Source organism: Pleurodeles waltl, chromosome 4_1 (genome assembly GCF_031143425.1).
Source record: "Pleurodeles waltl isolate 20211129_DDA chromosome 4_1, aPleWal1.hap1.20221129, whole genome shotgun sequence".
NCBI classification, from domain to species: Eukaryota; Metazoa; Chordata; class Amphibia; order Caudata; family Salamandridae; genus Pleurodeles; species Pleurodeles waltl.
Window position 1 is genome coordinate 604,705,992 of NC_090442.1, and position 13,488 is coordinate 604,719,479.

General features: G+C 45.4%; 1 protein-coding gene across 1 annotated transcript in view; it reads left to right on the forward strand.

Moving 5' to 3' along the window:
• Positions 1-13,488, forward strand: part of SYCP3 (synaptonemal complex protein 3) — a 280,848-nt gene that overhangs the window by 67,275 nt on the left and 200,085 nt on the right. The window contains exon 4 of the mRNA XM_069227535.1: positions 11,205-11,304. Within this exon, the coding sequence (XP_069083636.1) occupies positions 11,205-11,304 (100 nt within the window). The remainder of the gene's footprint in view (positions 1-11,204; positions 11,305-13,488) is intronic.

The following is a 13,488-nucleotide window of genomic DNA, read 5'->3' on the forward strand; positions in this document are numbered from 1 at the left end:
TCATGACTATTTTTGGAATGTCGTGTCTTTTCTTGGAATGTCATGACTTTTTTTGGAATGTCATGTCTTTTTTTGGAATGTCTGGAATGTCGTGTCTTTTCTTGGAATGTCTGGAATGTCGTGTCTTTTCTTGGAATGTCATGTCTTTTCTTGGAATGTCATGACTTTTTTGTCGTGTCTTTTCTTGGAATGTGTGGAATGTTGTGTACCTGTGGATAGAAACAAATTGATTCTGATGATCCAGATCAACAATGGGCATTTATTGCTTGTATCCAACTCACAAAGCTTCATGCTGTGTCATTTGTAACACTTTTCCTTCTAAAACTCTTACTGACAGAGAGAGGCGATTGTCACTCTGTCTTGGAGAGGCAAAAGAAATACCCCTCTCCTAATGGGTATGCCCCTCATCTGGAGATAATTCTGTGAGAAGTGCTCAGCCGATCCCTTTCATGCAGGCAGTGCATAAAAGGAGATGTAGAGTTTTGAGAGCTGGACATATCTAAAGCACCTGCATCAACCTCCTTCCAGGAAAAAGTGTAGTTCCCTTTGTAAAACACTTCAGAAAGGAAGAATATGAACCTGTGAGAAAATCTAATTCCTGTGATGTCCTCCCTGGATCCTCACATAGGCTCTTCTTTATCCTCAACATTGTTGAATAAGAAACCTCCGTTATTTATGGAATTCCCAGTGTATCAAGCCTCAACGATGAACGTGAAGAAATAATCGTCGACGACAATGTCGTCAATAATGATACTGTTGATGATAGCTTTAAAGCTCCTCCTTCAACCACAGACAACATTGTCAACAACACTGTCAATGTTGCACCACCAACTTTGACACCTTGACTAAGACACTGTCCAGGTCAACATCAGTTATGACACATAATAGCCTTTCCTACACCTACCTTTTCACTGACTGGAGTGACAGCTAGTTTGCCCAGATTCTGGATTCAGAATTAGTGACCTGCTTCAGCGATCAAGACGCCTCGGAGGCTGCCTACATTCCTAAGTCCCTGAATTTGAGGAGCTTCCAGATGAAGATGACAGTTACCAGAAATACAAGTATGAGCAAGAGACCTACATGGTTGACAGTTCTTACTCTTATAATCTATTCATTATAAGAGAGAGCCAAAGGCCTGACAGGCACCTGTTGCAGTTTTAGCTACTTTGCAACAGATGATGGACTCCTTAAAAGATAACTGTCTCTGCACCCTGTGGGGCAACCTATGCCTGCATTGCTCCCGGCGCCTGCCATGCCTACTTTACCTACATCTCTGCCTTTATGACCTACTGCTTCCCTTCCACCTCCACCATCAAAAGATACACCCCCTATAGGAGGCTGGCTCAGTTTATGGTGGCACCCTATACTGAGTCCAGTTAACCCTTAGTGATAGTGAATATGTGTCTAGATAGTAGAAGCACTTTAGGGGTAGCTTAGGCAAGCAGCTAAAGCTTAACCCAGGAGCAATGTAAAGTACTTGCAATACCACAGTTGTCAGACAGTAACTCACTCACAAGAAAGAATCACACAAGTGTCGCAAAAATAAAGGATACTTTATTACAGCACTACTACTAAACTAACATTGATATATCTCCCTTTGGAGATATTTCACACCATATATACCCAGAATAGCCATCAGAAATAGCCTAAAACTACACAGGGCCCTAGGGGAGGGCCAAACCATATACTAAAAAAGTGGAATGTGAAACAGTGACTCCAACTAAGGTAAGTGTGGTAGTTAGCTAGGGGCTGGGGGCAGTTAGGAACGCCAGAGGTCAGTACAGAAAGGGGCCTCTGCAATCCAGGAGTAAGGTAGTTACCCACCCAGTTGTCCCATTGACTAACACAGAGGTTAGTGGTTGGAGTTTGTGGACTTCATGACCCTTCCCAGTGGACCCCGAGGAAACCAACAGGCAAGAAGATGGATGGAGAATGCCCCATCACCATGCCCAGAAGACAGGAGTACCTACACCAGGGAACCAGATGCAGAGGGAAGAAGGGTCTCTCTCTGAAGACTGTAGATGGTTAGGATTGTCCAGCTGCAGTCACGACCCATGGACCAGGTCGGTGGAACCCAGGGACAGATTCCAGATGTGAAGTACCTGTAAAGGTAGGGGACAGAGTCCAGCATTCTTGGAGGTGCCCAGGTGGTGCAGGTGGCAATGCCTACCCTCCAGAAGGTGAAGTTCCCACAAGTCAGTGGATGAAGAAATCCAGATGCGGGATCCAGGAGCATCAGAAGATCCCAGGAGTTGCCTACGAGCTGTCCCTAGACGATCTCCAGATTGCAAGAGGGTTAGTGACCAGCAAGGTCACCAACAAGCACTGGCAAATGCAAACAGGATTTCCAGAATAGTTTGCAAAGGTTTGGGGAGAAGCAAGGTCAGGAGACTGTACCCAGGAGGGGGAGTCAGAGCTGGCCCTCAGCACACAGGCCAACAGAAGTTGATGGAACCCCCACAAGTGACCCACAGGTGCTGGACACGGAGTCACAAGGAGGCTTTACTAGCCCAGCAAACCAGAAGTCCCACGACACAGGAGTTGCAGGACAGGAGCTGATCTTCTATTTGCAGAGTGTTGGAGGCTGGGGCTTCTTGGAGCCTGAACATCTACCAGAGAAAGAAGCAACAAGCCTTGTCAAGTGCAACATTTGCAGTGCACAGGGGTGCCAGTCCAGTTGCAGGAGCAGGGGCCCCACAGTCTCCCAACATGGGTAGAAGACAAGCAGAACTCATAGGAGGCCACAGACTCACCACCTGTGTTGCAGGATCTTCGGATGTTCATGGACAGCAGACCCCACAGTGTCTTGAGGTGCCTGTGGTTGCAGGGGAGTGACTCCTTCACTCCAAGAGAGATTTCTTTGTGCTTCCTGGTGCAAACAGGGTCGTTGTGACCCTGGAGGATGTGCAGCCTTGGATGTTGCCGAATTCTTGCAGGATCTGGAGAAACAATGTTGCAGTGGTAGCCTTCCCACCTAAAGCAGCACAATTGTTCGATTCCAACGAAGATCAACAGCGGTTCCAGAGGCCAGTAGCAGATGTCTTGCAGAGAGTTCCTTGTAGAGTCTTGCTTGACAAATCTGAGGATCCACCCTTGAGGGAGCCCTTAAGTAACCCTAAAAGGGGGCTGGTCACTCTCTGAGTGACCCACCTATCAGAGAGGGTCATGGACATCATCCACCTGGCCTAACCAGTCAGAGGCTCCCAAGGGCCTCTTCACATCTTATTTCCAAGATGGCAGAATCAAGTGGCCACCCGGCAGAGCTCTGTGCACCTCTCTAGGGGACGAGCTGGACAGGGGGGTGGTCCCTCCCTTGTCCTTTGTGTAGTTTTGCACCAGAGCGGGAACCGGGGTTCCTGAACTGGTGCAATTGGATTATGCAAGGAGGGCACCAAATGTGCACTTCAAAACAGTCTGGTGGAGCTCAGAGGCCACTCCTCCCCAGCCGTTAGACACCTAATACAAAGGGAGAGCTGGACACACCTCTTACTTGCAGGAAATCCTTTGTTCTGCTCCTCCGGGCTGTGCCATAAGGCTGCACAAGCAGAATTGGAGAATCCTCTAAGCAACCCCCAGAGTACATGGTATCATGCAACTAACAGTGGATTTAGTGTAGTTGCATGATTCCAACATGTTTGATACCAAATATGCCTCAGTTCCAAGAAGCCATTATGTAGTTGGACCACTTGTGTTGACCAGTGTCCATGACATAACTTAAAATGGCTTCCCCGCACTTGCAGAGTCCAGGAATTGGCCTGGGGTCTGTAGTGCTACCCTACTCATGCAGGGGTACCCTCACACTTAAAGACATGCACTCTGTCCTTTGGCTGGAGGGCCTACCAGAGAGGAGACTTTTGGGGCCTGATTACTACCTTGGCAGATGGGATTACTCCGCCCCAAATGTGACGGCTATCCCGTCCGTCATATTACAAGTTCCAGAGGATATAATGGAACTTGTAATACGGCGGACAGGATATCCATCACATTTGGGACGGAGTAATCCCCTCTGCCAAGGCCGTAATCAGGCCCATAATGTCTAAGTGAAGTCGTCATGTTTGGCAGTGAAAGGGTGCATGCGTCATTTCACGCAAGCTGCAACGGCAGGCCTGCAGTCCCAGTTTGCATGGGCTCCCATGGGTGGCATAATACATGCTGTGGCCCATCGGGGACCCCTGGTGTACCCATGCCCTGGGTACCTAGGTACCATATACTAGGGGCATACATTGTGGCACCAGTATGCCAATAGTGGGTGTAAGAAGTTACTAGCAACTAAATTTAGGGGAGAGAGCACAGTCACTGGGGTCCTGGTTACTAGGATCCCAATGAACTAAAGTCCAAACACACTATCATCAGGCAAAAGGTGGAGGTAACTATGCCAGAAAGATGGCACTTTCCTACACTTCTCAGAGGTATCAACCAGCTGCATGTTTTACCAGTGCTACCAGTGCCTAAGGACATGGGGAGGAAGGCTCACCTGAGTCTCTGTACTTGGATTTGGAGGAAGAGGAAGATCAACTTCCACAGAAATATGGCAAAAGTAATGAGGAATGGGATGACTGCATCATATCCAAGGATGACGATAACTCGCCCATCCATAGGCTGGTTTAATATTCTACTGTGGAGAGCTGCCAAGAAGTTCAATTTACCAGTGGATTGGGAAATACAGCAATGCTTCCTTTATGGGTTTTTAAAAAATCTTTATTTATGCATTTACATAATTACATATTTGCATTACAAACTCGGAAACAACCCAGCCGTGACATTTAATTCCATTCTTACCAACATATTTGTGTTACTATAGTGACCTGGCCCTCGCATAAGTGCCCCCAAATCGCTTGATTGCAGCTGTTTGTTATACAACCCCTTAGACTACTATATTCCAAGTCACATTTTTTTTCTTGACTCGTGGAAATAACTTGAATCCCCCTCGTGTCTGTACCCATTCTACTGCACCAACTCCAAGGCGTCCAGGGGCTACCCAGGCCATTCCCCAGATGAACCAGATGTAGATGTCAGATTCTCTCTATGTGTCTCCCACCTCCTCAAATGTTGCAAGTATGTCCCCGCAAACTTCTTAGTCCATAGTTACCTTTTTGTCTCTACGAGAGTCTGATGTGAGTCTCCACTGCCACTTACCAGCCAGTGGTCTATAGCCAGCCCCTATTATCCGGCATCCCATAGTGACCTGCTATTTCGCCAGGAGGAGTGCCACTTGGAGGAATATATATTGCATCTGGCCATGTTTGGGCCAGCAAGTACAGCTTAGGGAATGGGTCTAGGGTCAACACTGTCACTCCTTGATTCCGCTCAGCCACCACCTGCCAATACATCAATATCTCCTCACAATGCCATGCCAAATTTACAAATGTTGCTCCCCCTGTCCACAGCGAGGGCACACAGCCGAGCGGGCCACATAAATCCTGGCTAGCTTAAGTGGAATAAGATATATACGTTGTACATAGTTAAAATGAATTAACTTAAATCTGGCATTTCCAAAGTCTCCTTTAACCAAAGAGCAAGTCCTTGAGGTACTCTTCCAGGGCATCATTCCAGGCTCCCGTAGCCACCAAGGTTTTCCGGGCCTGCTCAGCTTAACACCAGGTGCTCCCCATGTCCAGAAGTCCCTGAAGACTATCTGAGAAGTTTGGCACTTCTAAAAATGGCCTCCAAATATCCCTTGCTGCTCATGCGATTTGGGCATACTGTAACTATTTGCTCTGACCCAAGGAGAAAGCCTCTTGTGGCTCCCAGTCTTGCTTCCACAGATACAACATCTGACATCCTCCATTTTGCCATCGAGCAACTGACATGGTAAAGCTAATGTCCCTAAATGACTTCAAAGCCCAACCTCTAGATCACTGGTGAACGGATCCTGGTGACTATATGCTCCTTGATCCGTGCAGTATGACGCACCAGGAAAGTGAACTCCTGCCCCAGGCATAAGCCTCTCATCAGTAGTTCCAGCAAGGGTGCATCCATATGCGTCTCCCGGAGAAACCGCTTGTTGCTATTTTCCGTTTCGGCCACCCATTTAGCTCCATATTGAACATGTGCTGTGTAGTACTATAATTCCATGTCCAGTAGTCCCAGCTGCCCTTCCTTCTGCTTCAGCATTAAGGTGTCAAGGGCCACACAGCTTCTCCTTCCTGCACAAATGAGCGATACCAGTAGGCAATTTAAGCGCCTGAACGTGGTCTGCCTGATGGGGCACAAAGAGTTATGAGTCACATATAAACACGTGGGAAAAAACACCATTTTGGTTATAGCAACTCTACACATTGTAGACAGGGCTAGTCCTGTCCAGAACTGAATGGACAAGTGTGATCCCTCAAACATCCTCCCATAATTGTACGCATATTGTTTCTTGGGTGTCACCATTATGCCAATGTATCTTAATTTGTTTATTTCGCAGTACAGACCAAGTTCAGGCAGGCGGTCCATAGGGGTCTTCGTCAGGGCCCTCAGGGGTAAAAGAATAATTTTATTCCGGCTAGCTCTCATGCCCTCTGTCCTACCAAGCTCCTCCATTAAAGGTAGGACAAACACCCCCAACAGGTAAAAGAGGGCATCATCAGCATAGAGAGAAAGGATGTGGGTGGTGTGCTCCAGTGGAATCCCGAACCCCAAAGGCCTCCGAATCTTAAATGTCTAGTTGCCTCACAGCCAATGCAAACAAAACTGGCAGGAGCGGGCATCCTTGCCTGGTGCCATGCTGTACCCCAAATTCCTCTGCCGCTACTCTACCATTACGAACACATCCATTAAATACATCCATTCTGATGTGTCAAAAGCTTTGGCAGTATCCACTAATACCAAGACCATCTCCTCATTTCAGACCTTTACTGAGTGCAACACTTGAGGTAAATGTCTCAAATTAAAGAGTGTGCTACTTCCAGATATAAAGCTACACTGATACTGATGCACCAATTTGCTTGTCATCTGTCGCAATGGCAAGACTTTACACACTACCTTGGCATCAGAGTTAATCATGGATAATAGTCAATATGATGTGACATCTGATGGATCCCACCCCAGTTTCAGCATTTTGCATAAAAGGCCCTCTCACAGCTATGGGGTCATTCGCCCTGCACTCGTGCATTTTCAAAGACCTTGAAAAGCTTCTCAGTTAGTAGGGGCCGAAATGACTGCTAGAAATCTTTCCGTCACTGCCCAGAGATTTATTTGCAGACATTGCTTGCAAGCCCCCCGCAGTTCCTCCAAAGTGATGTCCACCTACAGCTCCTCCTGGAGGATCTCTGGCACCTGCAGGAGCTCTAGACCTGCCAGAAAAGATGCTTTGTCCCCCGGAGTTGCCAAAGTAACTCTCCTGTATATCTAACTTAAATGTTCCCTAAATGTGTGATTCATTGCAGTCTGAGTTGTGGCCCTTACCTCCGTCAGATCGCCACAGTCACATTACCAGAGCAACTTCTGTCTCTCTGTTTAGAATCCAGGCAAGCAATTTGTTACGCTTATCACCTTCCCTATGCAGGCGCTGCCTGTAGCCTTGTCGTGTCAGCCTATCTAATCTTTCCTAAATCTCTCCCAGGGTTCCTGCCTCTGTTAGCTCTGTCCCCATATACCTGCCTCTCGATTCCAGCTGCTGTGAGTCTGCTAGCAGGGTCTCCTGTATAGTCAGGTCATTTTGTAAATGTTGCTTATCTCTGTATACCTTCCTTAGGCACCCCCACAAACCACCGTCTTCAGTGCCTTCCACTCATTCCCCCGGTGCTTGTGGATCCTCAGTTGATCCTCAGGTATGCCCCGAAATGTACTGTGAGATTTTCCTAACATTCCTGGTCCAGCAAGGCCCCTGGCAGCATTCTCAGTGCCAACCTTCAGTGGGGAATGGTCTGATAAATCCCCCACAATGTATTGAACATCTTGTACTTGGGTGAGAATGCCTCCCGACCTTGGTACTTGGTATAGTCTTCTATAATTGTAATGAGTCATAGAGTGACATGAGTAGTCTCTGTCCAGTGGGTGGAGTTCTCGCCATACCCCGGCATGCCTGTAATGAACATTACCTGACATAATACAGTCGCCATGTGAGACTCTGCAGCGAGTCGTTGGGGATGTCTGTCAAGCGCCCCATCTAATAACGCAGTTAAAATCCCCCGCTCACAATATCGGGACACCAAGGCAGTCTGTCAATAGACCCTGGATCTTTACTAAAAAATCTGTCATCCGTGTTTGGTGTTTAAAGATTGAGGATGCAGATTTCTCTCCCATCTAGTGTCCCTGGCAAGAGGATATGCCTTCCCTTCACACCTGCTTCTGAGTATTGAAGTCTGAAGGGTACCCCAATGGCTACCCACACTGACACCCTTCCCTTCCTGGCATAAGACGAATAACTAGACGAGTACATTTGCCCCCCCCCACCTCCTTCCATTTCTGTTTTAATTTCTCAGCCTCCGAGTCAATCAAGTGTGTCTACTGAAGACAAGGTATATGTATTTTATGAGTACGGAAAAGTCAAAACCCTATTTCGTTTTAAGTATGTACTCAAACAACTGACATTCTTGGTAAGGGGATCATACTTATCTAGTGTCATGGGTTCATGAAATCCCAATCGATGGGCAGCAGTTCCCCCCCCAACTCGTTCCCCCATACTCCCTGCCACCTCTCCAAACATTGAAACACTCCAAAAGGAAGTGGGTCAATTTAATGTCACAGTTGTTTGATACTTTAAACAACCAACTCTACCCCCATTCCCTCTCGCTTTTACCTGGTAAACAGTTGGAAACACTCTCCCCGGACCAGTGGTCCTAAAATAACATTCACTGGAGCAGTGTTACACTTATACTGCTAAATGCAGTATGCAGAGAGAGATCCCTCTTCATGGTCTTCAAAGCTACTAGTGGTCAAGGTGTCCCAGAGAAGGCCCCCCTCATTTAACCTAAGCCACTCTAAGTACTGTGCCCTCAGACACATGATGTCACAGCATTATCATGCACCAAACGGATCTTATACCAAAAATAAGATTGAAACCGTCACCCTTTTGTGCCACTGCTGGGTTGCTCTCCATCCACCCAAGTGACAGGGAGCTGCAGGCATCGAACCATATTGCTTCAGACTCGGCTGCAAATTGTGGTCTCTCCACCCTCGGTAAGGCACAGTTCATCCAGTGGAGGTCGTTGGAGTCATTGCTGAGTCCTCCATCCGATCTGGGGACTTGTCTTCGCGTCAATCCCCCACAAATGCTGTTTCCTTCTCCATTGCCAGTGTGCCATCTGTTTCTGCCAGTTTCTCTTGTCTCAGGGCTCGGAAGGGATCTAGGCTACCTGCTGACTGCCCCACCTCTTCTCCCCACTGGGGTGAATCCAGAGAGTCCCACGATCCGATCGATGGTCCGAATGGTCCAGCCCTAACAATAGTGAAAAATGAATTTGAGAGTTTAAGATGTAAAACTTAAACGTATATGTCCTGCCTTTTAATTACATAGCACCCTGCCCTATAGGCTACTTAGGGCCTACCTTAGGGGTGACATATATCTAATAATAAAAAGGGAGTAAAAGGCTTGGCAAGGTGTTTTGAATACCAAATCGACATTGTTGGAACACTGGATTCAGGCTGCAAAGTTAGGCCTGGGACATATTTTAAAGTGCTACTTAAGTGGGTGGCACAAGCAGCGCTGCTGGCCCACTAGTACCATTTAATTTACAGATCCTTGGCACACTAGTGCACTTTACTAGGGACTTGTAAGTAAATTAAAAATGCTAATTAGGTATATACCAAATCAAACCATGTTTTAGGGAGGGGGCACAAGCCTTTTAGCACTGGTTGGCAGTGGTAATGTACATAGTCCTAAGGCCAACAAAAAAGAATTAAGCAACAAGTGGAGGGAAAAAGGCAAAGAAGTTTGTGTATGACCCTGCAGAGAGGAACATTTCCAACAGTTACCAAAAGGCTATCTTCCTTATCTCTTCAAGAAAGTGTTCAGGTCCAGGGATTCAGGGCAAAAAGGGAGCCAATCACTTCACAGTCCTTTCACCATGCAGAGGGGAATTCTTCAACCACACATCTGTCCGTCCTACTTTCTTTTTCTGCAATAAGCAGCTCTTTACCTTGGGAGTAGCTCCTCACTTTGTATAAGATGAACTCAACTATAGATGGCATTGAGATGAATTTCTGTAACAGCCTGATATAAGGTAATAAAGTGACTGGATAAAAAAGAAAGGAATTTATAAACCCACAAATCATAATGAGAAATAGCTTTAAATAAGTTACAGTGGACAGGTGTATTAAATGTGTTTCACCCTCGCAAAGCGTGCATTGAAAAGTGGCAGTGTTTGCAGGGATAAAAAAAAAAAACAAATTGGATTGCATTTAAATGACCCTGATAGCCTTAATTGTATTTGAAACTTTTTTAACAGTGCTGCCAACTGGTGCCCCCGCCCCCCCCCCCCCCTCCTCGCCTATTAGTGCTTTAAGGCATTTGCAACAATCTCAGAACATTGAAGGTTTAGTCACTGCCTTTGATAGACTGTGACTATTTTTACAATGAAATATGTCCATAAGGGACAGATTCAGGTATCGAATACTAGCTGTGAGTATCCCATGTCTCCATAGTCCTTTCAGTGATGGAACTTCGTGACTACAGAGCTGGTTGCTGCTGTTCCTTGCACTAGCATCTAGTCACAAAGATTAACTGAAGAAATCCTTCATCTTCAATTTTGATTAGGCCGAATTTCTTTGATTTGTTGCAAAAAGAGGATTTGAACTCTGCTCCATTGACACATGCAGCACAGCGTAAAGAATTGCCCAGGTCGCATTGCAGGCGCTTTGCAAAAACATGTCTGTGATGCGTCCTGTTAAAAATGGATCTTGCGTTGCACCTCTACAAGCAACCTAGTGCGCCAAGATACTCCATTGATAATGGAAAAAGGCAAACCAGAGATATATGAGGGCAGTGTAGGTTACTGGGTATTCGATCTCAGGGCGACACCGACTGCCAGTCGTGAGTTGGGGACAAACTTCCAAAGAAAACTCTTTTAGAAAATGTTTCCCAATACAGGATTTATTTAGAAAAGTGCACAATCTTTTATTCAGTTTTATCATATGCAATTATGTTTTAGCATATGCAACTATATATTTTTACTCAATAAAATATATATCTTTCTCAGTTGTTCAAATTGTTGAAATCTTTGATTATTTACTTTCTATGGACGAGCTGCATTATCAGATTTATCAATTCTTTACAGGCAGAAACTGAACACTGAATATTCCCAACAGTTCCTAACTTTATTTCAGCAGTGGGAAATGGATGTACAAAAGGCGGAGGAGCAGGAAGAAAAAATAACTGTAGGTATACACATGTACCAGGCACCTGCTGTGTTTCATGTCTAAAGTGTATGGCACTAAATTGTGTATTTTTGTCTGAAAAACCAAACCCGTAGTTTTAATGAATGCAAACTTTAATAAAGATCAGCCCCTTTGCCAGCAATAACCCTTCATAGCCTGATGCGATAAAGCCCCTTCTCTTTGAATAGGAATAGGCATTGTTAGTCAAGAAACGTTGTGACTTCTGTCATTAAAAAGCAGTAATGTGCCCAGCATCTACTGAGCTTTAATGTGATGCATTATTCAGCATAACAGCCACCATTATGTAATAGAAAACCACACTTCTGTCAAGAATCGCCTCAAAATATGGAGGTGGCCCAATATTAATTTAAGGATAGGCAGACTTTTGTCATGATGGCTCACACTATGTGAAGGAGGAACTACGAATATCACTAGTATGTCATCAAGAATGGGCCCTGTGTCATGTATCAAGGATGGAGTACTGTTTGCGGGGATTGCCAAAATGTCCCCCAAACTAGCCACCATATGTGAAGAAATGAGTCACTGTTGTGTCCGTGATAGCCAGAATGCCGATAGGAATGATCTCTGTAGCTCGGTAATGAGCCTCTGGTGTGGCAGTATTCTTCCCCTGTCAGCCTTAGTTATAGGTATATATTTTCCCTGAAAAAATAAACAAGTGAAAGACAAGTTAAAGTTGACGAGGTTGTCAAGAGTAGCACAAAACCTGAATAGACTAACATAACCTTAACACTGATCGTGCCATCACTTCTGAAAGGTGGATATGAAATGTAAATGAGAGAGAGTGAGTGAATGTTTAAGAGTGTGCGTGATTGTGTGGGTAAGCAGCTAGAATTGTTCTGAACTGAAATGCTGATTTAAAAATGTTTTATTTCTGTGATACGATTTCACTATGTTGTGGAAGTGTTGATACTGATGATATAACTGTTGGATTTATTGTTATAGTCATAAGGGGTTATCATATGGCAGAACATACTCCTTACACTCCAGTTTACATTATTGCTTTTGGTATTATACTTTTGGAATAGTATTTGGTATTATTGGTATTATCTGTCTATCCATCGCCAACTTCAACAGCTGTATCACCCTCTGTGCGGACACCATGGCCCTGCTCAAAACCACTTCACGGACCAGGCCACAAGCAAGTTGGTACACTTAAAATGTACAACTCAAATTACATTCCAAACAGCTGGAGAACTGATGGAGACACACCCACGACAACAACAGACAAACCTACAAATTAGCCCTCCAGCACAACTACCAGCAACTCAGATCTAACAAGCGCTCAGCCTCGACCAACCAAAATGACCACAGTATTAGCAACTCAAAAGAAATCTTCTCCACAGTGAAGGAATTCCACTCCTCTTGCCCCAGCTTCATGACCAACAAAAACTGGTTCAGTAAAAAAAGGCAAAAAATCTGGAGGAATGACATTCAAATGATGATCATTTCCAACAATCACCCAAGTCCTCAGGACCAGCAAGCTAGACTATGGCAACGCACATCTCTGCTGAACTCACCAGGAGACTTCAGGTAATCCAGAACACAGGGGCTAGACTCACATTAAACCTCTCAGCAAACACCCACATATTCTCGCACCTCAAAGACATAAAGACCTCTATTAACTCCCCTTTCTCAAATGTGCCCTTCTCAAACCACTCGCAAGCACATACAAGGCACTCCACAACCAAGGACCTGCCTTCCTGTGTAACTGCATCAGCTTCCACATCCTTAAAGACATCTTTGCACTGCCATTCTACGGCTTGCCCATGTCCCCCGCATTGAAAGACCAGAGCCGGCCGATGTGCTTTCTCGTACCTACCTTCTAAATCCTAGAATGAGCTGCCTTGCACATTAGAGCTGGCAGCTCAGTCCTAGAATGCAGAAACAACTGAAAACCTGTCTCTAAAGTTCGGCCCCAGCCAGGGCAGCACCTCCCTTTTCTAGCCGCCAGGATACACTCTTGAATGACGTGTGCACTACAAATATATATATGATAACATAACACAACATGTTACATGTGAAAATGTTTGTATTTAAAACCTTAGGTCATTTTTTGTTTTGGTTTTGGTTTTTGTTAATGTACTTTACAACATGCTTCTCATACGTTACTGTATGCTAATATATTGGGAATTCTGTTGTGATATTTAATGGTTTTGTCCTCAA